At 57.4% G+C, this 27316-nt stretch overlaps 2 protein-coding genes across 2 annotated transcripts in view; both read right to left on the minus strand.

Annotated features, from left to right (window-relative positions):
* Positions 1 to 26429, minus strand: part of STK40 (serine/threonine kinase 40) — a 34743-nt gene extending 8314 nt beyond the window's left edge. Inside the window, exons 1-5 of the mRNA XM_056122762.1 lie at positions 26224 to 26429; positions 4902 to 5021; positions 2460 to 2545; positions 1956 to 2099; positions 76 to 303 (exon numbers count right to left, since the gene is read on the minus strand). Of these exons, the coding sequence (XP_055978737.1) occupies positions 76 to 303; positions 1956 to 2099; positions 2460 to 2545; positions 4902 to 5013 (570 nt within the window). The 5' untranslated portion in view covers positions 5014 to 5021; positions 26224 to 26429. The remainder of the gene's footprint in view (positions 1 to 75; positions 304 to 1955; positions 2100 to 2459; positions 2546 to 4901; positions 5022 to 26223) is intronic.
* The window catches only part of OSCP1 (organic solute carrier partner 1), a 188884-nt gene that overhangs the window by 113961 nt on the left and 47607 nt on the right, over positions 1 to 27316 (minus strand). The window lies entirely within an intron of this gene.

Below are 27316 nucleotides of genomic sequence, written 5' to 3' on the forward strand. Positions count from 1 at the left end.
GCTGCCCCTCCCTTCCCCGACCCGGACCCCAGCTCAACCTCCGGGTGGGCAGGGGCCTGGGCCAGGGCCGCTCACCTGGTGCAGGGCCTCCACCACGCGCACCACGTCATAGAAGATGACCACCGTCTCCCGCTCACTGAGCCGCTTCTCCTTGATGACGTAGTGCTGCAGGTTGATCAGATCGGCTGTCTTGTCGCTGAAGTCGTGGGCACACAGGCAGTCGAGAACCAGGCAGATGCGCTTCTTCATCTTCTTAACCATCCGGCCGGACTCAGTGTCTTCCACAATTTCACAGGTGCGGTCCTGGGAGGCACAAGATGGGGGCGGGGCTGAGCCATGGGGGACCTGCTGGGAGCCCAAGGGGGAGAGCCTGCGACAAACCAGCCATGGGTGGGCTCTAGAAGGGTCTCAGAGAAGGCATGAACCACACAGTTTAGTTTCCTGGATACCAAGGGCCAGATCCAGCCAAGAGGACGCCCAGCCCAGGCTTCACATTTTGATGCCAATACAAAAAATTCTGTGCAGGTGAGTTGTAAGGGCCAGGCACATCGCATATAGTAACCCAGGCAACTCTAGGGAACCCAGCCACGACCACTGTCACTTCCCATGTCCAAGACAGTGGAAGCTAAGTGCTGTGGGTGCCGACTGAGAAGCCTGTTCTCATCTGGAGGGGAGACCTGGGACCGCCGTGGACCAGGAAACTCTGGCAATGCCTGGTTTGAGCTGCAGGACCAGGCCAATGCACCAAACCTCTCCAGGCTCCTGACTCCCCCTCCAGAAGGTGCAGCCCCTGATCAATGCTCTCAGGATGCTGGGAAAAGTCACAAGACTATCCAGCGTGAAGCATCCGTGCCCCAGTTGCAGGTTCTGGACCCATTTTCCTTACTGAAGAGCATTCCAACCCTGACAAGGAGCAGACGCTACTCAGGACTTTTATCCTCATCATGGGCTGTCACCTCTGGGGACTCCTGGGAGCTGGTGCCGACCTTTTTCCCTGAGACCCAGGATCACATCTCTCCTTCCCTCCTGCCGAGGCCTGGCAGAACGGCAGAAACATGGATGATTGTAGAAACAGTGCTAATCACCCAGGTTCCTTTTCCAAAACTGAGATGGCACCTGGGCTTGGGACTCATAGTTCTGATAATCCGGCAGAGATGGAACACCGAGAAGTGACAGTCACCTGCCACTTACGTCCCCATTTGAGGGAAAGCCTACATTTTCAGAGCTGCCCAACAGGACTCTGAACAAAGGCCTCGGAGGGATGGATGTACAGGGTGAAGACAAGCTCCACTAACGTAACGTCTCAGGAAATGGAACTGCCGGGGTGGGAACGATGGTTAAAGACAAGCCTGGACAGGGCAGGCAGATGGGAGCAGGACACTCACTCCTTGTGGGTGTCACAGATGAGGAGCCACTGCTGAGGGACCCCATGAAACTTGCCAGGAGGTCACACCACTTGAGTCCAGGACTGAGCCCCAAATGCTAGATATGGCCCAGCTCCACCTGCATCCCACATTCTAGCATGCCCCCAGCTTGGCCTGTCATTGCTCTGTGGGCCCGACTCGGCGGCCTCCAAGCCCCATCGACCTGACCCTTCCCGCCAGAGACGTGACCCTCCCTTTGCCCAGGGAGGCTGCTGAAGGCCGGGCACTGCCCGGGACCTCCTGGGACCAGAGCTGACCGCAGAGTTCCCCAGGAGGCCCAAGGCCTGTTTCCAGTGCCCGCCCAGCCAATTCCTCACAGCCTGACAAGAAGGAGCCCCTGTGTCTTTAAGGAACTTCCTGCTTTCCTCAGTTCTTGGAACAGCATAAACTGTGGTTGTTCCCACCAGCCTGCAAACTCTCTGGCGGGAGCCCGGCCCCGGCCTGACCTCCAGCTCAGCCGCCTAGGAAGCCTCGCCGTGGCCGGCACACGGGGCCAGCGGGGCCAGCAGCTGGGGCTCGTCCTGCGCTCACCTGGAAGAGTCCGTGGTGGTGGACCACACCGTCCTGCGTGTGCAGGAGGGAGAGCAGGGAGAACTCGGTGTGCAGCAGCATCTTGCCTTGCCGCTCCTCTTGGCTTTCGATTCCTTGGTCCCCCCGCTCCTCAAGGGTCAGGATCTGCAGGAAGGCACACGCATGGAGAAAGGCCTGACTGCATGAAGTCACAGGAGGAGTGGGGTTCACGTCCCCCCACCCTGTGACACCGCGTGCACACACCCACGGGCACGTGCGAGGTGAGGTGAGACGGCCTGGGTAATTTATGCGCAGATAAAGCGCTTTAAATTGGGACCTGTTCAGAGTGAGACCGTGTGATCTTGATTGCTTCCCGGGAAGAAACGGCGCTACGCTGCTTCACGGGCGGCGCGGGTGTGAAGGTGGAGAGGGGGAGGAGAGGGCTGGAGGACGGCCTTTGAGGGTGCACACACAGACACACAGACACACACACACACACACACACACACGCCGTGCCTCACTTACCTTCAGCTGATAAAAGTCATCTGTGCCATCTTTTCTTGCCAAACACTGCACAATGCTGGGCACCGGAGAGTTGCCCAGACGAGGACCTACGGCACAGAGTTGCTGGCTTACTTCCCTGCTGCTGTGGGCAAAGGGGGTGGGTGGGGCCCCCAGGTGCTGCTCAGGGGACCTTTGAGGTGCTGGGGATCAGACTGTGGTCGATGGACAAAGGCAAGCGCCTTGCTCATTGTCCAAACTCTGGCCCCTCGCTGGCCGACTTCTCCGGAGCCCTGTCCTGTGGCATGGCACCACCAGGTCTTCTGAAAAGACCTTTTTTTTGGTGGGCACCACAGTCACAGTCACCAAACACCCCTCAAAAATGGAGTGGGGGGCTGGGACTTGCCTTGCACATGGCTAACTCAGTTTTGATCCCTGGAATTCCATATGGTTCCCAAGTAACGCCAAGAGTAATTCCTGAGCGTAGAGCCAGAAGTAATCCCCTCAGCATCACCTGGTGTGACCCAAAAAGACACAACACAACAATGGAGGGGACATGTGTGTCTGCATGCGGCACCCCTGCTTTCCCACGGGCACTGTTCTCACAGAGGAACTTCCCACAGTGGGTACAAGCAAGGCCCTCTGGAGAGCAGGTGTTTAAAGAGTGTTCCTTTGCTACCTGGACCCTCGGAATTGGCAATTCTGGAGTGGGGCTCCAAAATATCAGCACTGGGGCCGGAGCTACAGGGGATCCTATAAAGTGAATTCTACACAGGACAGAGTGTTTGCTTTGCATGTGGCTGACCAGGTTCGATCCCCGGTTATCCCATTTGGTCCCCCAAGCACCACCAGGACTAATTCCTGAATGCAGAGTCAGGAGTTAACTCCTGAGCATCGCTGAGTCACTGGGTGTGACCCAAAAAGCAAAAGTAAAAAAAAAGGAACCAGTGCTTCACCGGGTTGCCCCTACAGAGTCTGGCCCACACTCCGCCTGAACCAGCTGGCCCTGACTAGTCCCAGCTTCCGGAGCCTTCGTATTCTAGAGAACTCTGCAGCTCCTTGTTCTGTAGCAAGACCCTGCCTCAGTTCCCAGAAACGCCACGTGACCTGATCTGCTGAAAACTCTTACAATCAAAACTACTTCTCCTTCCTTCCTTCCTTCCTTCCTTCCTTCCTTCCTTCCTTCCTTCCTTCCTCCCTCCCTCCCTCCCTCCCTCCCTCCCTCCCTCTAAAGACTTGTCCAAAGACTTTCCTTGCTTTCCTTGTTCCCAGTCTCACATTCCATCTTCTCCAAGCTATTAGCTCTGGACCTGTGATGCTGGGGCCAGACAGATCACAGAGCAGGAGGTGGGGCACTTGCCTCACACGTGCCCAATCCTAGTGTGAATCCCCAGCATCCCGTATGGTTTCTGGAGCCCCTCCAGCAGTGATCCCTGAGTGCGGAGTGGGAAGCAAGCCCTGAGCACAGCCGGGTATGGCCACAAACCAAAGCAGACAGACTCACTCCTCAAGCCCGGGCCCAGCTCAGGGCCACTGCACACACTGTTCCTTCCGGAATGCTCTCAGTCTCCCTCTCCATCTCGATTCAGATGGTTCAGATGCTACTTCCTCATACTGACCTGCACTGTCTCTACAATTCTAAGCCCCTTCTTTTTTTGATTTGTTTTTGATCCACACCAGATGGTTCTCAGGGACATTCCTGGAGAGGTTCAGGGGGGGGAAATATGGGGTCCTGGAGATTCAAACTGGGGTCAGCTGCATATAAGGCAAGCACTCTACTCACTAAACTATTTCTCTGGCTTTCCTAGGTCCCTCTTATGTTCACACACACCATCTTGCTGACCTTCTTCAGGGCCCTTATGCCCTGGGAGCTTATGTGAGGTTCCCATTGTTTCTTTATTTAACATAAATAAAATAATGGGCAGCAACTTGTCAATTCAGTCACTCTGGTATCCCTGGGCGAGTGGAGTCTTCACCCCACTGCAAGCCTGAGCACGGGTATCTGGACCAGCCGGGACCCTCGGCCACAGAGGCCCTGCATACCTCTGGACCGGGGTCCACCCCAGCCCACAGCATTTCTGTGCCAGCTCCATATGCAGCAGGGGCTAGAGCACTTTGGGAAGCATCCCCTCCAAGAAAGGTCAGAGAAGGGCCTTGTGGACCCTTCTCTGGTGGACCGGGTTCTGTTCTAGTGCAGCTTGAGTGCTTCCGTGGGTGACATCATGGGGCACTCGGAGGACTCTGCACGAGGATGGCCCGCCTCTCAGCTGAGAATGAGCTAAGGACTTCAGCCAAAATGACAGGTCTTCCTTGCCCTGACTCCACTGCATGTTGGGGTGAGGTGGAGGCCAGGGCCTGCGTGCCATGTGGGTGGCATGTCCTGGTGTGGCCCCCATGAGGGCTGCCCCAGCCCCCCCCACCCCCTTGCGCCCCCCCCCCCCCCCCCCCCACTGCTCAGAGGCTTACCCAGGATGAATGGTCCTGCTCTCTTTGCGTTATTTCCGGAAATTCCACTTCCTAGAGCTTTCGCCCTGGCCGACGTCTCCCCAGCTCCTCTGTCGGATGCTCTCCGCTTCATCCTCAGCTCTGGTGAGACAAGACACGGTTGCTCTGACTGAGCAGGCTGAGAGAGCCTCCTCTCTGCTTCCCCGCCCCCCTCCCCATCCACACTCGCCTGCAAGTCTCTGGCTTGGGGCTGCGTCACACAGCTGCTGCTGCCGTTCCCCCAGCCGCTGTCACCTCCTCCCCCTCCCGGAGGGGCCTCCCAGGTTCCCGGTGACAAACAGAACTACAGCTCTTGACTGTGGCACTCAGGATTAATGAGGGGCTCAAGGGGAAGTGCTCGAAGCAGTGTGTGCAGGCCACGGAGGCGGGCGATCAGAGGAGAGAACGGCGTGTGTGCTGCAGACCCTGAGGCTGGGGGGGCCCAGGTAAGAAGGGGCACACCCACGCCCAGCTTCAGGGTGCATGGGGGGGCTACAATGCTCCAGGAGGCAGGGCAGGGCGAGAGTAAGGAGGAACGCGGCCTGCAGTCTGTGGGTGCACGCACGTAAGAGTAAGCGTGACTGTGAGACACGCAGAGCCCCTTCCACGGGGAACGGAGCTCAAGAAAAAGCCATGAAAGGAACAAACCAAAAACTCATGATTCTCACCCCTGCGTGACAACGTTCTCCCTAGCACCCTGACGCGCCTGCAGGCTCCTCAGAGAAGGTGCGCCCGACTCGGGGACAGCGCATGCACGGACTGCGTCCACCTGGAGCCCAACTGCCTGCGGAGTGGGCAAGCGGGACCCAGAGCCTGTACGTGACTCGCCCTTTTTTGAAACTGTCTACTGGATGGCCTGCTGGATGGCACGTCATGATTCAATCCTGCTTCACCAGCTTACTAGTTATATGTACGTCTTCTCCTTTTTCTTTGGTTTTGGGACCTGATCCTGTTCAGGAGCCACCCTCAGCATAGTGCCGGGGTCCCTCCTAGCAGTGCCGGGGGTCAAACTGGGGCCTCCCATATGTAAACACATGCTCCAGCCTTCTGAGCCCTCATCTGAGCCATGGAGTTTCTTTTCACGTGCAAGTATGTGTGGTTTTGTTGGTGACCCCTTGCAGTGCTCAGGGATCATGCCTGGCAGGGTTCACAGGACCTCATGGGGTACTGGGGACCGAACACAGGCTGGCTGCAAGGAAAGCAGATGCCTTACTGCTGGACCATCTCTCCAGCCCCAGTGTCTTTCTTTTTTTCAACGGGGCCACACCCAGCAGTGTCCGGGGTTTACTCCTGGCTCTGCAACTCAGGAATCACTCCTGGCAGTGCTTGGGGGACTGTATGGAATGCTGGGGAACGAACCCAGGTCGGACGCGTGCAAGGCAAACACCTTTACCTGCAGTACTGTGGCTCCAGGCCCTGGTTTGGTTTTTGGGCCATATCCAGCAGTGCTCAGGGATCACGCCTGGCGGGACTCAGAGGACCATATGGGAGTGCCAAGGATCGAAACCAGGTCAGTCGCCTGCCAGGCAAGCAGCCTGATGGCTATACCATCTCACCAGCCCTGAGCATTTCTCTTGTTTATTTCTAGTTCATTTATTCTTCCATCTTTACTGCAGTGTTTGCATTGATCTTATTATCAGAACACTCGATATTCTGGCCTAAACTGACTTAAGAAGCTATTTTTAGGGTCAGGGAATTGCTCACTGAGACCTCACAGGAGGTCCTGACTTCCTCCCCCCCCCCCCCCCCGCCCTCCCCAAAGTAAAACAGGAGAAAAAAAAAAAAGCAGGGCTGGAGTGATAGTAAGCAGGTAGGGTATTTGCCTTGCATGCGCCCAAACAGGGTTCTATCCCTGGCATTCCATAAGGTCCCTGAGTACTGCCAGGAGTGATCCCTCAGTGCAGAGCCAGGAGTAACCCCGGAGCACTGCTGGGTATAGCACCCCCCTACTGACCTCCCCTCAAAACAAACGAATTTAGGAGAAAAAAGTTCCTCTAGGATTTTGTTTTTCCTCCTGTTTTCCTTTTGTAAAAATGAGGCTGGAAAAACATCCTCAGGGCCTCTGACAGGAGAAACACAAACTTTACCATCCCTGACTCCTTAGATTTTTTTTTTGAGGTGGGGGTAGCAATGCTTAGGGGTTACTCCTGTCTCTGCGCTCAGAAATAGCTCCTGTGACACTCAGGGGAGTGTACGGGATGCTGGGATCGAATCCCCCAGGTCAGCTGTGAGCAAGGTGATACCCTGCTCAACAGAACAGAGAACAATAGTAAAGGTCGTACAAATGCTCCAGCCCCGCACACCACACCCCTCCCCCAGCTTTTTTTGAGTTAAAATCTGTTTCTGCTTCAGTCTCCCAAGCAGTGCTGGGGTTCTGGGAGTCACCCACAGACATCCTTGGCTTGATGCTGTTTGAGTCTGCCAGGGGCTGCTCCCGGAACCACTTGGGATCAGGAACCCCCCTAGCTCGCCGCAGCCGGTCACACACGCCAGCCTTAGGCACCAATTCCCCAGCCCAAAGAGGGCACAGGTTTTGTTTGGGGGTCAGGTCCAGAAGTACTCAGGGGCTGCTTCTCTTCTGCCTCTGTGCTCAGGGGGTGGCTCCTGGTGGTGGCTGGGGGACCATGCAGTGCTGGGGACTGAACACAGACCCCCCGCAAGCAAAGCCTGTGTGCAGTCCTTTGAGCTGTCTCTCTGTCCCCACAAACAGTTCTTTATCTTTACAATCATGGTAATAGCACTGTTTTTTTTTTGGATTGCACCCGGCGAAGCACAGGGGTTACTCCTGGCTCATGCACTCAGGAATTACTCCTGGCGGTGCTCGGGGGACCATATGGGATGCTGGGAATCGAACCCAGGTCGGCCATGTGCAAGGCCACTGCCCTACCTGCTGTGCTATTGCTCCAGCCCTGCAATAGCATTGTTTTATATTTGTGGTGCTGCTGCGCCATGCCCACCCCAGTGTGCCAAGATCCCCACACAAGGTTAAAAAAATTTTTTTTTGGGGGGGGGCACACCTGGCTCTGTGCCCGGTGGTGCTCAGGGGACCACATGTCCAGCCGGGATCAAAGGGGGGCCCTCTGCAGGTCAAGTAAGCGCTTTACCCACTGTTTTCTCTCCCTGGTCCACGAGGTTACATTTTTATGTAGTCAGGCAATTGGTCTTTTCCTTGTTCTGTTTCTGCTGCCACTCCTGGAAGCTGGGCCACCCCCGCTGCGGCTGGCCGACACCCTCCCACTGCCTTCACATAAGCCACCTCGAGAGCAATCTGCCTGCCCATCTTCAGGGCTGGGCCACGGGGCCCCCTGTGGAGCAGAGGCTGGTGGGGCCTGACTTCTGTCCCAGCGGGAGAAGAGCCTGTGTCCATCATGGCCAAGCAGTGGGGAAGAACCTGCCCCGAGGAGGCTCCGAAGGCTGGGCAGAGCGGGGCTGCAACGGGCTTAGCCTCTGCCTCCTTCTCCACCTCAATGTCACCTTCTCGGGGCGGGGAGGCGGCTCAGCGGAAAAGCCCTGGCACTGCCACGCGTGAGGCCCTGGGCCCTGTGCGGGAGGGCGGTTGTTGCCAAGTAGGCCCAGAGAATGAGGAGTCCTGTTCTGAGAGCAGCCTGCTGGGAACTCCCACCGCGGCCGCAGACTCACAGGGATTCTCCGCAGGACGCACACTTCGTGAGTGTCACCATATGCATTATGGCATCGGAATACAAATTCACTCGAGAAAAGAGAGCCCGGGGTGGGAGCGGGGTGGAACAGGGTGGAACAATGGAAAAGCAGGTAGGGATCCTTGCCTTGCATGTGGCTGACCTGGGTTCGATCTCCGGCATCCCATAATGTTCCCCCCAAGCACCAAGAGTGATTCCTGAGTGCAGAGCCAGGAGTAACAATCCCTGGCATCGACAGGTGTGATCCAAAAATTAAAGAAAAAAAAAAAAAACAAAGAGAGAGAACACCTGGGCGCCACTGCCCCCCCAGGGCCTGCCCCGCAGTGCCCCTGGAGTGAGTGGGTAACCCTCCTCCTGGCCCTGCTCTGTGCTTCCTGCAGCCAAGTCCCTGGAGAGCAGCCGGAGGCGTGGGCACAGCTGCGTGACGCTGCCCGCCCGCGCTCCTACGCACAGCCCGGTCTAGACAACAGTTTGCCTGAGCAGCTGCAGCACAGACAATGAGTGGGCTCAGCCTGACCCCACCCGCCCCGTGCACGGGCCCTGCTCCAAGCGGGGGGTGGCAGAAGGATGGCGGCAGATGGGCAGGGTGGGAGAGGGTGGCAGGGGAGTGAGCGGGCGGCTTCCCTTCCTGAGTGTCCCCTCATGCCACCACACGGGCAGGTCTAGAAGCGCGAATCTGGGAAGTGGTGGTGTTGTGCAGACGTCCAGAGACCCTGCTGCACCCCAGCCCCTGCAGACGTGCCCACCCCAGAGGCGCATCTGTCAAGGGTTCACAAACGCCGGGGGTGGGCCTCACCCTGTGATCTGGGATGCTGAGGCTCGGGGGACCCTGGCCCAGTCTGGCTGAGGGAGCCACTTGCCTGGAATGTCCAGGCCCTGGGTCAAGTCCGGCTAGAGCTGCCTTAGAATGTCCCTGAGCTGAGCTGGACTGCACCGGGCACTGTGGAACCTGGACTCCTCAATGGGGAGAACCTGGACTTCTCAATGGCTACAGGCCAGGAGGGAGGCCTGAAGAGACGCAGTGGAACCTGCCCTCAGTCCTGAGAGCATGGGGTATCTAGCGTGGCCCCGTGTGGGGAACACGGCACAGGTCCAGCAGGAGGGGGTAGCTGCCCTACCCTGTCCCTGGGGTTAACAGGTCATCACCCCCCACAGCTGCCGGGCAAGGCGAGTCAAACTCCCAGAAAGGCAATGAAGGCCTGGCTAGGAGCGACATGTTAGGGTCCACTGGTCCAAGGACGTGTGGAGCACTCAGCGACAGGAGGGTTGGCTGGGGTCGAGCACGGCAGGGCACAGTGCAACAGGCTAGAGAGGGACTGGAGAGACAGTACAAGGGTTAAGGCACTTGTCTTACGTGCAGCCAATCTGGGATCGATCCCTGGCACCTCACATGGTCCCCCGAGCCATGCCAGCAGTGAGCTCTGAGCACAGGCCAGGGAGTAAGCCACAAACACTGTTGGGGGTGGCTCCCAAACAAAAAACGAAAACAACAAAATAACAAGATGGTCAGGGCACCAGTTTCCAAAAGGAGGTGTGTTGGGGATGGAGAGGTAATACATGCCTTGCACACAACTGACTGCGGTTTGAGCCCCGACACCCCATGAGGCCCCCTGAGCCTTCCAGGACTGATCCCCGAGCACAGAGCCAGGAGTAAGCCCTGAGCACTGCCAGGTGTGACCCCAAAGCAAAACAAAACACCAATAGGAGATGGGTGCAAAGATAGGCCTGGGCCTGCCCCTTTCGGTCTCTCTACCTCCTGCAATGACCAAGCAGCTGAGGCCTGCAGGGAGAGAGGGGCTTTCCCAACAGTGCCAGGACCCCTCACACACAGGAGCTGCGTGCGAGCGCACACACATGCATGGGCCAGCGAGCCCCCAACCCCAAAGAAGAGGGACAGCAGTGGGTGTGCCCACATCTGCCCGATGAGTCTAGTCTCAACCCCATCCTGGGCTGCAGGGGTCCCTAAAACAAACCAGAGAAGGCAGAATGCAAAGGGCAAGCTGAGCATTGGGCTCCCTACATTTCCTGCTGAGTGTGTGTGCGTGTGCGTGTGTGTGTGTGTGTGTGTGTGTGTGTGTGTGAGAGAGAGAGAGAGAGAGAGAGAGAGAGAAAGAGAGAGAGCGCCTGCGTGAGCAGACATGAATGTGTGTGTACATGTGTGAGTGACAGCAGCAGCTGGTAGCGATGACTGGTCAGGGTCAGGCTGGGCCGACAGCGTCAGTATTCAAGCTGTCCCTGTCAGCAGCCCCTCTCTTGGGCACATGTTCCTAGCTCTGTCAAAACAAAGCAAGCACTAAGTTCCTGAGCTCGGCGGGTCTGTCTTCGGGGGGAGTCTGCTGAGGGCCAATTCTGCACCAAGCCCTGTGAGAGCAGAGTCATGCCTGTCCTCAGTCTTGTACGCCACACAAGGTTGAGGGTGTTGAGTCCAGGTCTGCCACAGCCCCCGAAAGAGAGCAGAGAAGACTACCACCAGGCCACCAGGGCAGAGCCACAGGGTCAGAGTGCTGCGTCTGTCAGTTAAGATGTAGAGAGAACTTTGCCGAAAACTGGGGTGTGAAAGGCACTGGGTGCCCGTGGCCCCCTGCCCAGCCCAGACACTGTCAGGTGGAAGGCACTGCCCTGCCCTACACTCACAGGCTGGGCACCCCCCGACCCAGCAAGGGCTTTGGAGAGCCAGCCCTGGTTCAGCATGCCACCACACTGGCCACAGTGCTGAACTTGGGGCAAATTGCTTGTTCTGGAGCCAGAGAGATAGCACAGTGGGTAAGGTGCTGGCCTTCAATCCCTGTCACTCCATGTGGCCTCCCATGGAGTGATCCCCAAGCACAGAGCCAGGAGGACGCCCTGAGCACTACTGGACGTGGCCCCTCAAACCAACAAAATCAAACAAATTGCTTGTTCTATATCTGCAACATACGAGTCCATAGCTGGCCTGAGGATCAGAGGTCCCCCTCCTGCCCTTCCTGCAGGAGGCTCAGCAAGGGGCTTCCTGGCACACTGTGAGCAACTGGCAGCCTCCAGTGCTAACTAAGCATAGGTGCTCTCAATAGTAGGTAATACATTAGGGCATAGAGATCAGGCGTAAAAGACCTTAAAAATGTTTCCGTTGGCTCATCTGAGACCATACGACTGAGAAACATGCTTAACTTGGGATAGGAGAGGGTTTGTGTGTGTGCATGTGTGTGGTGTGTGTGGATGTGCGTGTGTATGCATGCACTAAGAAGGTGGAAGGTGGTCTGTGTGTGTGTGTGTGTGTGTGCGCACTGAGAAGGAGAGATGCTGGGGGATGGGTGTGTGTGTGTGTGTGTGTGTGTGTGTGTGTGTGTGTGTGTGGTGGAGCTAAGTGGAAACGCTGGCAACCCCCAGTTCACATGCTGTCGTGGGGGGTACAGGGAGTACTGGTCTTTGGGGCAGAGGCACACAGAATCTCATCCTCCTCTTCTGTTGTCTGCTGGGAGGACAGGCTGGACCACCAGCTGGCCACAATCAGCTCTGGACAGGAAGTCCTACCCAGGATGTTGAGGTCACCCGAATGGTCCTACTTTGCAATCCAGTTGGGGGTGAGATACTGAGGGGCGGGGGAGGAATCTGGAATTAAGAACAGGCGCCGCTAGTCTCAGATCACTTGGAGGGGGCCTGGGGGGCGGAAACAGCACATACCCTGGGCTGCAAAATTTCCAGTATCAAAGAACTTAACTTCTGAGTGTATGCATTTATCAAAACAAACTGTGCCGTTAAAATAGCTGTGAAACTCACTGTGTATAAATATACTTCAATTTTTATTTATTTTTTAGTTTTGGGGCTATACCCGGTGATGCTCAGGGGTCACTTTTAGCTTGGGGGACCATCTGGAATGCTGGGGATCAAATCCAGGTTGGCTGCGTGCAAGGCAAGCACCCTACCCACTGTACTATCACTCTGGCCCAATTTTTTATTTTAAAGCAAGGGGCAACTTTCTTTCTTTCTTTCTTTCTTTTTCTTTCTTTCTATTGTACAAAGTAGTTCACAATATTTGATTACATTTAATATCCAAACATCAATCCCGCCACCATTATACCTTCTCACCACCATATTGTGGATGTTTCCATCCTGAACCCTAATGCCTGCCCCAAAGCAGAACCCAAATAATATATTTTGTATTGTTATGAAAAACTGCTGAAAATGCTACAAAAAAGTATCCTTAGAGGAAAGAGTGTGAAGATTGTTGTATTTCACCCAGGGGCCATTAAGACCTTCTACAAGTCTGTAAAAAACAAAAATTCCCTCCAAGATTGGTTGCCTCCTATTTTTTTTTTTTTTTTGTATTAGTGAAACACCATGAGGTACAGTTGTAGACTTACAAACTTTCATGCTTGGGTTTCAGTTATGCAATGATCGAGTACCCATCCCTCCACCAGTGCCCGTTCTCCACCACCAATGATCCCAGAAACCCTCCCACTCACCCTCCATCCCGTCGCTGTGGCAAGGCATTCTCAAGGGGCAACTTTAACCAGTCAAAGTGAGCATCTCTTGTAACAAATGCCACCAGGTTACTTTGGATATGCTGCACTGAGAAAATATATCAATTACTATTGCTGTTTTGCCAATACAGCATAACCTGAATCTGATTAAGGGTGAACCCAAAGAGAGGACACTCCACAAAGCAGGTCTGTGGGCTCAGAAACACCAAGCTGGGTGCGGCCCAAACACCCAAAATAAACAAGTCATGATGGGGCTGGAGCGGGCAGGGCGTTTGCCTTGCACAGAGCTGACCCGGATTCGATCCCTGGCATCCCACATGGTCCCCTGAGCACTGCCAGAAGTAATTATTGAGTGCAGAGCCAGGAGTAACCCTGGGTGTGACCCAAAAAACAAACAAAAAAACCCCAAAAAGTCGAGAACCAGAGAGATAATACAGTGGGTATGGCACTAGATTTGCATGTGGCTCACCCAGAGTTGATCCCTGGCATCCATATGATTCTCCCCCAAGTCCCGCCAGGAGAAAACCCTGAGCACAGAGCCAGGAATAAGCCCTGGCCTGTTGCCAGGTATGGCTCTAAAATTAAACCCAAACAAAAGGAAACCTCGGGGCTGGAGAGAGAGAACAGTGGGTAGGGCTCTTGCTCTGCACTCGGCTTACAGGGACTACATCCCTGGCACCACATGCTGGTCCCCTGAGCCCTCTAGGAGCGATCCCTGAGCACAGAATCAGGAGAGAGGCCTGCGCACTGCAGGTGTGGCCCCCAAACCAAGCACACAGACAAGAGCAGCAGTGCTGCAACCGCAGCAGCTTCCCGACACGTGCCAGCCAGGAGAGCTGGCAAGGTGAGAGCATGGTGGGGCACAGCGTCCCCACTCACTGGGGTGTCGGCAGGATCAGGAGACCTGCAGGAAGAGCTCCCAGGGCCCGGCTCCTGGGGACACGGCCCCCAGAGGTGGGACTGCAACCTCAGGCCTGTGAGCCGGGCTGGCCTGGCCAGAGCAGTTCAGTCTCGGCGTCCCTGCAGGCCTCCACCCTGCGCTGACCAGCTAAGGGAAAATGAGGCCTGCATGCAATCGCCAGGTCTGCCACCTGGTGGCAACATTTTGCAGAGCACCGTGGAGGCGGCTCCAAAGCACAGGTGAAGGGCAGGGCGCCAAGGAAAGGGCTCAGCGCCCTCCAAGCCCAGCCCACTGCCCTTTCTCTGCCGCTCAGGGTCTCGGTCACCTCTGCTGCTGAGGTCTCCCCAATGCCCAGTCAGCCTGGCCAGATCCAGTATGTCCTCCTGACTGCATGGTCCTATGTGTCCCCTGAATCCAGCCCTGCCCACGAGCACCTGGAGTGGCGCCCTCCCGGAGGCCTGGCCTCTCCCCCAGCTCTCAGGCACCCGGGAGCCGCTGTCCTGCAGTCCGTGTGAGGACCCCGGGTTTAACTGTCCGGCTTTCCTAGCCGATGGTCCCCCACGAGCAAGCAACCCCGATTCACTACTGCTTCCCTGCACCCCACCCAGGGGCTGGCAAACTACTAACACAGACTGGCGAAAACACAGAGCACTTGTGAGAGAGGGGCGCCCAGGAGGAAGGGGTGACGCAGGGCCAGAGTGTCATGGGGCCAAAGTGACGGTACAGCAGGGAGGGCAACTCACTGGCACGCGGCAGACCTGTGCTCGATCCCCGGCATACCAGGCGGCCCCCAGCACTGCTAGGAGTGACCTTTGAGTGCAGAGCCAGGAGCAAGCCAGGAGCACCACTGGTGTGGCCTTCTCCCGCCAAAAGAGCTGCCACTGCTGCAGGTAACTGCTGACAGGCCTGGGGTCAATCTGGCCTCACATGGTCCCCAAACACCCCAAGCACCCTGGGCACAGAGTCAGAACTAGCCCCCACCCCCATTCCAGTGAGACTACACACTGAGACTCCCACCGAAAGTGGCCTGGTTAGTGGTCGAAGGAGTTAGTGTGTGCAGACTGCCCAGATCTGTAGCCAGACTGCCTGAGAGTCACACTGTTCAGCAGCTCCTCTCTGAGGCCAGCTGTGCTCTGGGGATGCCCAGCCCAGAGGGGACAGCTCCAATACCTCCTCCTCGCGACCATTCTCCTGGAAACAGCGGGCGGCCAGGCCCAGAGTGAGAGAGTGAGGACAGGACAGGCCAGACGGATCCCTGAAAAATCAGCATGGCAGGCTTCGCCAGACCCGCGCAGGAGCACCGAAGGCTGGAGTACTGAGACATCCCCTCCCCCAACTCCAGACAACAAGCAGTGCCCCCCCCCCGCCAACACACACACACACACACGCACACACACACGCCCGCACGCAGTGTCCCCCTGACCAAGAACTCTGTGAGCTGCCACCAGCTCCCCTCAGGCTAGTCTCCACAGAACCTCCCAGAGGAGCAGAACAATCCAATTCCGTGGCACCAAGCATTTCAGACCAGGACCCACTGCCTGTGGGAAAGTGAGTGGGCTGGAGGTCATGTCATGTGGGTTTAAAGTTCAGCTTCAGTCACTAGCTACCTGTGACCCTGAGCCAGTCACTGACCCTCTGAGAGTCACCTACCCTACCTGGGCCTCAGTTTCCCCATCTGTAAAAGAGGGATGCCAGAAGGCTCAGTTGTGACCCATGGCTGGTGCCGCCCCACTCCAAGCTAAAGTGCTCCCTCTTAGTCTTCCCATTCCGCTAACATGTGGGCTGGGCTGGGGGAGACGCCTGTGCTGCTCGCTGCCTGATTGGGGGGTGTCCCCCAGTCACCCCGGAGTGTGGGTGACAGTGACCCCATCACTGAGTCACCTCCCCAGAAGCCACTAGGAGCTGTGTGCATCGTGCCCAGGATGGCACTGGGGACAGAAGGGTGGATCACACCTCCACACACAGCCCTGCCCCACTTTCAGCCAGGGTGAGGGCAGCGCTGTCTGGCTGTGCTGACCCTCCCAGGGGCCCACAGAGGGCCCACAGCACAAGTCAGCTGTCATTCTCCAACACCGCACAGCACCTGGCCACCTCGGCACCCAACGACCCCAGCCCTTCCAGGATGCATGGCAGGGGTGCCTCCAGCAGTACTCAGAGCCATGGGGAGGGTGCCCTGCTCTCAGCCTTGGGAGGGTGCCTCCAGCAGTGCTCTGAGCCATGGGGAGGGTGCCCTGCTCTGAGCCATGGGGGGAGGGTACCTGTGGCAGCCAGAGAGGAAGTGACTCAGTCCTGTGGAAGTGGGCGGGACGCTGAGAACAGGGCTGCTCCCCTCAACATCCGCACCAGGTCTGGGTCTCGGGGCTCCTCCACCGAACTACACTGGACTGAGTGCAGTCCGGGGAGGCTAGCAGGGGCCCAAATCTGCTGCTCCCAGGATGGGGGACTAGCTCTCGCCCCCTCCAGGAGGCAAGATTCCCACACGAGGGGACTATGGGAACAGAGGTGCCTTCAGGCCCTGCCCTGAGACTGTCCCCGAGGCCACGCCTCAGCCCCACTGAGGGAGGGCAGGGGTTCATCCATAGCCGCTTGCCAGCCTGCCACTAGCTCACCCTCCCAAGAGCCTCCAGAAGCAGCTGATGTGACAACAGAAACTCCGTCACCGTGTGTGGGTGTTGGAGGCGGAAGGGGCCGGTGCCTGAGCTCTTCCTTGGGGTGTGGCACCCAGCCCTCTCACACTGGGACTCAGCTGAGCACAAGGCTTGGGAGTCACTGTCACAGGGGTGGGGGGCGCACAGCCATGTAGAGGGGGATGGCCGGGACTCATGCCAGCCTGCTCTGACACTCTTGGCTTAGAAACGAGGGTGCCACTGGGGGCCCCTGGCCTGAGCCCAGGATTAAGGCCGCCGGCTCCTGTGCAGGATCCCCTGAGGAATGCAGGCTCCGGCCACCCAGCGTGGCCCAGATTGGGCGAGTCTGAGAGCCCCTTTGTGTTCACCGTGTGACCTGGACTCGTGCTGCCATGCCCTGCAGTCACCTCACCTCCGGAGAGGACAGTGCCAGCCCCTCAGGGTTCCCTGGGGACAGCCAGGGGGAGCCACAGTGGGGCGGGGGGAGGGGGAACACACCAGACCAACGTTCAGTCTTTCCCCTTCACTCCAGCCTTCAGAGCGACAGACGGGAAAGCCTGCGCCAGGCCCAGGGGCCTGCGATTCTCTCTTTATACCATTTTTAATAGCAAAAAATCATTACAATCATCCTGTGAGAAAAGCAGCTTGGACTAGGGCCAGCAACCTGCCTTTCCTTAACTGCCTGGAGCAAAAATTTAAGTCAATTTCGCAACAATGAACAATACAGTTGAGCCTCCGCGCTGCTGGCTGCGGTGGCGCAGAGGGCCAAGTCCAGAAGGGGCCGGTAGGGTCTGACGTCACAGTCCTCTTGCTGGCACTGGGATGGCTGAACGCATGCCCCCGAGTCACTGGCCACCCGGTCTGCTTGCCCTCACACACTGCTTGCTTGGGTCTGTGAAGAGGGGGAGCGCCCAGGCTCAGGACCAGGGCCTACCCACCTGAGAAGGCCCTGCACAGGCCCCGCAGGTGCACAGAAACCGTGTGAACCCACAGCTGCCCAGGGAGAGTGAGATGTGGGCCACAGGCCCCACCATCCCTCAGCCTTGACAATATGGATGCGCTGGGAAGCACGTTGTCAGGCTTCTGTAACTCTTGAATGTCACGGAGTGGAGGGTACAGACCCCCCACACCCCCCAGCTCCAGGGCTGGGTCCACTGTGGACCAAAGCACTCCAAGATGACACACAGTTAGTTGTCTTCAGCCACACCTAACAAAGAGGAGTATGCTCACCGATGTTACCTGAGCAGTGCCCCCCAAACACTGGCCGAACCACAGGAACCGGAGCACGCTCCACCCCAACAGGGGAGAGAGAGAGAACGGGCTCTGGAGCAGGCTTCCTGACCCTTTCCCACCCACCCCTTCCCCCAAGCAATGCAACACAGGCAGGCGCTGCCACAAACACTTTAGACCCACAGCGTGGGTGATTCTGAGTTAAGCTTCAGGCCACTGGACCTTCAGAAACCTTTAATGGTTACTAAAATGTTCATGGCCCCAGCAATCAGCTGGGAAAGCCCGTATGGATCATGACCCATTTAAGCAGCTAAGCAAGCCCTGACTCTCATCTACACAAGTGATACTGTCACCCAGGGTTGTTGGAATGATCCAGGTTTAGGGGTACGTGGTAGCAGCCTCAAGTACGACTCAGGGAAGGGGGTGCACTCTTCTGTTTGCTTAAGAAAGGTACATTTCCAGGGGATACTAAGTAATTTTTTTCCCAAAAAGGGGGTGGTATGCTAAATAAGTCAGGGACTTTGATAAAGGTAAAGGTAAAGGTAAAGGTAAAGGCCCTCCCGCTGATCATCAATTTGCTCGAGCGGGCCCAGTAACGTCTCCCTTGGAGACTTTGTTGTTACTGTGTCTGGCATATCGAATACGTCACGGGGAGCTTGCCGGGCTCTGCCGTGCGGGCGAGATACTCTCGGTAGCTTGCCGGGCTCCCCGAGAGGGGCGAAGGAATTGAACTCGGGTCGGCCATGTTGGCTGCGTGCAAGGCAAACGCCCAACCGCTGTGCTATCGCTCCAGCGCATAGTTTGATAGTTTTTTTTTTAAATTGGGGGTTCCAGGAGAGTCCAATGGATATTGCCTTGCATGCAGCTGACCCAGGTTTGATCCCCAGCACCCCATATGGTTCTCTGAGTTCTGCTAGGAGTGATCTGTGAGCACATACCCAGGAGTAAGCCCTGAGCATTGCCAGTGTAGCCCCCAAAAGATCTAAAAAAGTCTGAGCCTGAGGGGCTGAAAAGATAGCATAGGGGTTAAGATGATTTCTTACACAGCCAACTTGGGTTTGATTCCTGGTACCACATAAGCCCCTGAGCAGAAGTGGTCCCTGAGCAGTTAGAAAGCTCAGAGCGATACCAGGTATGGCCCCAAACCCAGTAATAACAAAAATCTCTGAACCCACTGGAACAAAGCAGACTCGGGTGGTTAGTGTGGCGGACCCCTCAGACAGGCGCCCTGCACCCTGGGCCTGAGTGTGATGCGGGGTGTGGGAGACACACCACATTCCTGTCCTTTCTCAGCTCTCCCAGGACACGTGGGGTGTGCCCTACGGTAAGGAGCACCCCTGACCCCCTGGAGGGCACCAACCTTTCCAAGAGGAGACCCGAAGCCTGGCTCCTTGGGAGGCCTCGTGGAGTCACTGAGACCCATTGGCTAAGGGCACGTGGGCCTCACCGGTGCTACCCCCTGCCACAACACAGCTCCATCTAACCCTCATGCCTCCCTCCACTTTAGGGAGGAGGCTAAGGTCGAAGAGAGGCGGTGACGTGTGGCATCCCTCAGCTCCAAGTGGCAGAACTGGGTTCCGAAGCCAGGTCTGAGGCGAGCCCAGGCCCTTCCCTGCTGGGTGACATGGCTGAGTCTCCTTACCCCCTCCCTAAGGGGCAAGTGGGGAGGGACTTGTCCAGGCAACTTCCATTCTCTGGCAGAAGAGAAGACTGTGGCTCTGTCACTGTCCCTTCCAGCTCTACAACTCTGCGAGTCCAAGATACCATGAGGGCAGGAGCTTGGAGTCACGTCAGTGTGGGCTGGGACCCGATGCTGCACCACCGCCCGCGTGACAGGCGTGGGTGACCTCATCCGCCACCTGGTGCTCCCGGGCACAGGCGGCCCCTACTCCCCTGACTGTGACGGCTCCTGAGATATGGGAAAGGACCTAGAGGTGGTGATCTCTCTTTGGGGGCGGCAGGGAGGCTCCCCAGTGATGCTCACTCCTGTGGGCCTGACAGTTTGATGCTAAGGCCAGGCGAAAGCAGAGCAGCCTGGGCTCAGGGGAGCTCTGGGGCCACGCAGTAGCGGGCATTAAACTCAGGAGCTCCAGCCCTCAGAGCTGTCCCTCTAGTTCTGGGTACTCCTGTTTCGTTCTGGTTTAATTTGGGGGCCACACCTAGCAGTACTCAGGGCTTACTGCTAGGTCTGTATTCAGAGATCACTCCTGATAGGTTGGGGGGGACCATATGGGATACCGGGAGGGCAAGCAAAGAGCCCTATCCACTACATTGCTCTGGATGGGGACTCTTCCTTTTTAAGCTACTTTCCTTCATGTTCCTTCTGAAGGGACCACCTTAGAAGAGGAGAGTATCCCTGAGAACTCAACCACCAAGCCAAGAGGAGATGACTCAAATGGACCATGTGCTTTGCCTGCAGGAGCCCCGGGCTCAGTCCCCAATACCACATGGTCCCCTGAGCACTGCTAGGAGCAGCCCTCATGCACCAAGCCGGGAGTAGCCTCTGAGCATTACCAGATGTGCTTCCCACCCCCAAGAAAAAAAAGAAAAACCGAACCAAGTCCCACATTCATACCAATAAGCAGCAGGACCCTGGGAACCTGGCTCTCCGGAACTGCAAAGTCCCACAGAACTCTGAACTTTGCCAGCTCCCAATGCTTCCCGAGAGGCTGAACCAACCTTCTTCCCAGGAGGACCTGCTATCCCCTTATCACTTCTCCAGCTCTGTCCAAACCCACAGGCAAAAATGATGGGCACGGGGCTGGAGAGATAGCACAGCGGGTAGGGCGTTTGCCTTACATGCGGCCGACCCGGGTTCGATTCCCAGCATCCCATATGGTCCCCTGAGCACTGCCAGGAGTGAATCTTGAGTGCAGAGCCAGGAGTAACCCCTGTGCATCGCCAGGTGTGACCAAAAAAGAAAAAAAAAAATGATGGGCACTCCCGTCTGCGTCTGCCAGTTCCCACCACCACACTGAGTCCAGGCTACTTTCTCTTCATTCTGGACCATCAAGTCACAGACTCATTAAAGACCCTCTTGCTGAGGAGGTGGGGGCTGCAAACAGCTCTGAATGTCAAGCGCCCTTCTTAGCTTTGCCACCTTCAGTCTTTCCTCAACGCTGGTGTTTTTTTAACTCAAGAGCTCAGACTCTGCTGTGCTGGGTAAACTGTTGGGGGCCTGCACTCAGCCCAGGACAGATGCCACCAGCCAGAGAAGGTGGCTGTCACGAGCTGGGCCCCCTACAGGGAAACGGTCACAGTGTCCTCTCAAGAAGGGAGGACCTCAACCGGAAGAGTACCTTTGCTGGGGAATAGCAGGCCCCTCTAGTTTACTAAAGGGAGGCCTAGGACCCAGCGACAGAGGGTAGGTTTAAAGCACTGCTTAGGATGAGTGACTGCGGGCTGTTCCTCCAAGCACGCTGGTGTAGCCCTGGAGGTCTCAAGCAATGCCAAGGTGGCCCATAGGGTTCCTGGCACTGCAGGACCCAAGCACCACCACATTCTAGGCCCTTGCACTAAACCACTGGTCCGGCTGGCTGCGAATAGTAGTCCACAGCCTCCAACACACTCACACACGCACACACACACACACACCCCAAACTAGGGATGTGGCTCAGCAGTAGAGCACTTGCCTCACATCTAAGAGGCCCCAGACATGATCTCCAGAACAACAACAAAAAAATCAATTAATTCAAGAGTGCCAAGACAAAATTTTAAACCAGTAACTAAAATGAAAGATTTCAGGCAGCACCTCCTTCTGCAGGTCTCCTGCAGCTACCTAGGTAAGGAAAATCACACAGAGGCCAGCAGACACCCCAGCACTGTGCAGAGAGCAGATGACAGAGATTAATCCAAGTTCACCAGCAGGGAGCTTATCAGGTAAGCGCCACCTATGACAGGCCACAATAGTACCCAAAATGATCCCAAAGTGCCTAAATCAATGGGAAATGTCTGAGCGACAAAGCAGGCCAGACCACCCTGCCCTTTCCTGGACCTCATTCCAGATGCTGAGAGGAAGCACCCGCTTGCTGTGCAGTCTCACCTGAGCAGGGAGGAGGGAGAAATGCTCAGGTTTCACTGTGCACTTTCTCATCTTACCTTCTTTGCACCACAAACGCTTGGCCAAAGCGCTACCAACCTCTCCAATTCCAAAGGGCTACTCGGAAGCCCCGCCCACCAGCACACCCCTCCCCGCCACCCAATCAGATTCGCGTCTGGCTCTGCTCTGCCCTCCCACAGGGCTGGGGGTGGGGGGAGATAAGGGGACTAAGGCAGCTGCCTCTCACCTTCGCTAGTTCCCAGCTAGCCCTCTGTGGCCTCCAGGGACGTTTCTCAGAACCAAATCCCAAAACCTCTCTCGAAGATCTGCAGGGACACTGGGCAGGACCTCTGTCCCCAGGATCTCCTGCTGTCCCCTGCTGAGTCAGTGTGGGGAGACACAGACAGAAAGACTTTCTCTCTCTCTCTCTCTTTTCTTTTGGGGGGGGGGGCTTTGTTTTCTTTTTAGGCTCACTCCTGGCTCTGTGCTCAGGAATTCTCCTGGCAGGGCTCAGGGGACCATATGAGGAGCCCAGGATGGGACCTGAGTTGGTTGTGTGCAAGGCAGGCCTTACCTGGTACTGCCTCTCCAGCGCCCCCAGAAAGCCTTTCTCTAGGGCCATTGGATGGCTGAAGATCTAGGACTTCGGCAGATTAAGTCAAATGAGCGTCTCGAGAATTGCAAAGCTCACTGTGGGTCAAATGTGGGCGGAGAAAGAACAGTGAAGGTGGGGAGCTGCCTTTCTCCCAGGCAAACCAGAGCGAAGCCTGGCCAAAGGGGGCAGGTGCCATCACACCTGGCACCCAACCCTTTCCTTGTGAGCATGCGCTCAGGGGTACCTGAACAGAGCATCCTCTCCAGAGTCATCTCTCCTCTGTGCTGTTAGTCATGGCATTTCTCAGGTTCACCTGCTACTACTGTTTCTCTCTTAACCCTTAACCCTCACTTCCAAATTCTCATAGAATGCAGGGGCAGGGACAGGGACGAGGCAGAGCACTTGCCTTACATGAGTGAGGCACTGTGTTTGATTCCTGGCACTGACCGGGGGGGAAAAAAAAAGGTGCCAAATGCTTCCACGGTGCAGTTTATTCTCCCCAAACAGCTCTCACTGATTCCACCAAACTGCCGCTGGCCTGATCCAGAGCCTCAGCAGCTCTGAGTGATGAACGCAACAGCTCTCTCTCGGGCCTCCAGACTTGCTTCCTCCCCAGTCCATTTGGCACCCAGGGGCTCCTACGTCCGCTAAACCCATCAGCCACTATCCAGGCCTGAGCCATGCTGCTCTCCAGTCTGGGGCAGTTTGTGAACCCTCAGAAAACCAGTCTGAGTTCTAAGAACTCTTCATAGTTCTCCCCTCGCAGCACCCACTCCTGGGCATGCGCTCCTGCCTTGAAGTTCCTGCCCATCCCCACTCCAGTGGGGCCGGGACCTGCTCCTCCATCCTCTGGTGTGCCGGGAATGATGCACCCCTCAGCGTGCCAGCAGGGGACAGGAGCCGCCATACACAAGTGGGCGCACTCCTCGCTGAGGCCACTGATTACCATTCCGACAGGGTGTCTCACAGGGACACCCACGCAAGAAACTTGGAATCCTTTTCCTCCCATGCACACAGGAAAATCCACTTCTTTCCCTCAGGAGTCCTACTTCTTTTTTTTTTTTAAATGGTTCTTTGAGACAGCTGAGCTGAATCACCAGCACGGCACCCCGACAGACAGACGGGGTGAGCTCCCCCCCAGATCGCCTCTTCAGAGAGACTACAATACAGCTCTGTGATCCTGTGATTCTCTGGGAATTTCTGAAAGCTCAGTGGGGCTGTCAGAGCTGCCACCAATTGCTTCAGCTAATTCTTGGGTCTTCTCTCCTGCAGCCTGTACCGAGCGTTTCTGACCGTGTGCCAAGCCTTCGACCTGCAACATCTTACTTCATCTTCATAAATGCCCTTGCAGGGAGGGGCTTGGCCTGTCCCCGTTTTAGAGATGAAACAGCTGAGCAAGGAGAGAGTAAGTAGCCTCGAGTGACAGGAAGGCTGCGATGAGATCTGTGACAGCACAGCCTAAGACGACTGTAACCACTACAACCTTCTGTCTTCCCAAAAGCAACCCAAACGAACAGGACAGCAAAGGTCCCATGCCTCATCCTACCCCCAAACTACCCCCTTGGTAGGGCAGCTCTCCTCCCTACCTGTCCTGGAGACTGCAGCGCTGGGCAGAGGAGACCGGGGAGCCAGCCACGGTCTGCAAGAGCTTCCTCACCAACAGTCCCACCAGGCACCGGCTCTTCTCCCTCTGAAGGGATCGCTAGTCCTTGCCCTCTGCTGGGACTCCAGGGAACCAAGTCCAAAACATAGATTCAAATGGGTCACTGTTCTGCTTAAAACCTTGTTCCTGGAGGCTGGAGCAATAGGACAGCAGGTAGGACACTTGCCTTTGAATGAGGCTGACCCGGATTAGGTCTCCTGGATTAGGTCTCCGGCATCCCATATGGTCCCCCGTGCACTACCAGGAGTGATCCCTGAGTGAAGAACCTGAACGTAAGCCCTGAACATCACTGGGTGCGGCCCAAAAACATAAAGAACAAAACAAACGCCTTTTTCCTAGTTTCATGCTGCCCTGGCCACAAAATCCCAAACTGTTTGGGATTTTGAGGAGCATCTCCTCATCCATCCAGACTGCCTCCTTTGGCACCACAGTGAACAACGAGTTTATTCTGGAATAAACACAAGTGTTCTGGTCTCTCTCTAAAGCAGGGTACCTGCTCCTTCACTCTCAGCTGGTCAGGCAGCCCCACCCTTCTAGAAGTCTCTCTAGGATCACTTGGTGTCCAGCCTTCCCAGGACCCTTCCCCAAATCAGAGAAGCAGCTTTCTTCATCGGCCTCCTGGCACCCCACTCTTGCTGTTGTGACCTTTCTGTTATTTTATTTTCTGGCTATTGCATCCCCCCCTGGTGATGTTTGGGGGTTACTTCCACTCATTGCTCAGCGGTCACAGCGGGCAGCCATCAGGGGACCATGCAAGGCCAGGACTCAAATCCCTGCCTCCTGTAGGCATAGCATGCACCCAGCATGTCCTCCCATTTCTCTGGCTTCTTACTAGCTTTTAGGAGCTTCAATGTTTACAGGTCAGGTCATGAGCTTCTTGAAGCAAGAATAACCTTTACTGAAAATGTACTGTGTCAGATATGCTCTAGATGTTCCCCACACTTTTGACTTTCTTAAAACTTCTGTCCGTATCTCTCAACCCGTTTCAGAGATGAGAAAACTGAGGCACAGCCAGGTTCGAAGAGCCCAAGGTCACACTGCTAGAGAGCTGCGGAGCCAGAACTGAAACTGGGAAAGTCTGGCTCCACCGCCCAGCTCTCACACCCAGAATCACAGTCCTCGCATCGCGCATTAAGAACTCTGCTGTCCTCGTGTGGCCCGCGAATGAATGAATGAATGAATGAACGAGGACTACCTCCTGACCCTGTCTGCGATCTAACCGACAAACTGGCCCAGCAGGGCCACTAAGGAACTGCACCAGCACTGTTGACAAACAAGGATGTTTTGGGCTTGACAAAGCCGTCTTCTGCCCTTCCTTATCTCGGGCAAAACTGAGCCAGAGGGAAAGGAGCCCAGCCCAGGATGACTACCCTCTTCCCACCGCTTTCGAACCAGCAAAGCCGACCGGTTTCCTCCTCCGACTGAAAGCAGAGCAAAGTCTCTGCTGCCACCGAGGGTGGCTGTCATCTCTTCCCTCCCAAGCCAACAAAGGGGCACGGGCCCTCGGGGGTTGGGGCCGGCCCGCGAACGCCTCGGCCGGGCACCCGGGGCTCGGGCCGCTGGAAGGGGGTGGGGGGGCCGCGTGGCCTGCGCCCGGCGGGGCAGGTGAGCGGCCGGGCCCGGCAGGAAGGGCTCCCCGGGGCCGGGCGGGCCGAGCGCGGCGCTGCCCAGCCGGCGGCCCGGCCCGCACCTGCGCGCCCCCGGGGCCGCGGGGCCGGCGACTCCGGAGGACGCCCCGGCGGGCCCTCCCGGGGGACTCATTCTAACTTTCAAGTTACTCCCGGGATCCGCGGGGAAGCGTGGAGCGGCAGAGGCGGCGTCCGGGGGGAAACCCGGGTCGCGCCGAAGCGCCGGAGCCGTCCCGGGGGGTTGGGGGGGGGGGCGGCCGGCAGCGCCCACCTCCCCCGGCGGCCCGCGCCCCGCGCGCCCCGGCGCCCCGGCTCGCGCCAGCCCCCGCCCCCGCCGCGGGACAAGCAGACCCCCGCCGAGGGGGCGCGGGCCGGCGCCGTTTCCGCCGCCGCGGGGCGGGCGCGGGCTGTCACGCCGGTCCCGCGACCGCGGCCACTCGAGGCCTGCCCTCGCCCAGCCGCACCTCCCACCCGGCGCCCGCGCCGGGACCCCCGCCCTCACCTTCCCCCGCCGCTCAGCGCTGCTCGCCCATAGTCCGTAGCCCGGAGCCGGGGCTGCTCGGCGCTCCGTCCCGGGGGGCCGGGGCCGGGCCGGGGGGCCTGGGAGCCGCTCACCGCCGCCTCCCAGCGCAGCCGCCCGAGCCGCCGCTGCCGCCGCCGCCGCCGCCGCCGCCTCCCTCCATGGCTGCGGCGCCGCCACCTGACAACGGAAGTGACGCACCGCCCACTCCTCCGGGCCCGAGCCGCAGCCCCACCCCTCGGCCGGGCCCCGCCCCCGCCGGCCCCGCAGCCCCGCCGCGGTCGGCTCGGGCGCCATCTTAACCGAGGGCGGAAGCCTTCGGGCGAGGGGCCGGAGCCCGAGTGATGATTGGTTCAGGGTGGGGCCCAGAGCGAAATCTGCGAGGCGATTGGAAGATGCGCTACTGAGGGGGCGGTCCTCACCGCTTATCTGTGTCTGCTGTGAGGCAGGGGCGGAGGTCCCGCCCCCGCCTCCGCAGAATCTCGTGTACCTTGGGCTCTCAGGTTTGGTTTCGGGGGAGTCTCCAGCAGTTGGAGGGCTGGCAAGTCTGTACTGGAAAAACGGCTCTTCTTTGACCCCCCCTCCCGCCCCACCTTTCCGTTTCTGGAGATAGGTTCGAAGAGCGCTGCGGTGAGCCTGAGTAAATGACAAATGCCGCCCTCGCAGCTCATTTCCCTCAAGGCCTCTGCCCTTGTGGAAGTCCCTGAAGATCCCTGGAGCTGGAGTCTTGACTGAGGGAGATTTGCACTTAGACTTTCTATTAACGATCCCAGCCCTCTAACCTCAGTCCTCCTGCAGCAGTTTCGGTCCCTTTCTCCACCTCCTCCAGCGACCACGCCCTCCATGAATCAGCTTCTTGCACCAGCGGATGAGCCCTTTAAAGGGATTGCATCAGGCTGGTGACTCACTGGGGCCCTCTGAGAGCCTGGCTTCCCCCTCTGGCATGCAGAAGCAGTTAGAATGGCTCAGTGGCAGCAGCGCCAGCGACCCTGCTTTCACGTCTTTGTTTCAGAGGGGTGAACCAGGGTGTTTGCTGCCCTGTTACTCTAAACCCAGGTATCTTTCCAGAATCCCC

The sequence above is a fragment of the Sorex fumeus genome, unplaced genomic scaffold (genome assembly GCF_029834395.1).
Source record: "Sorex fumeus unplaced genomic scaffold, SorFum_2.1 ptg000047l, whole genome shotgun sequence".
Classification (NCBI taxonomy): domain Eukaryota; kingdom Metazoa; phylum Chordata; class Mammalia; order Eulipotyphla; family Soricidae; genus Sorex; species Sorex fumeus.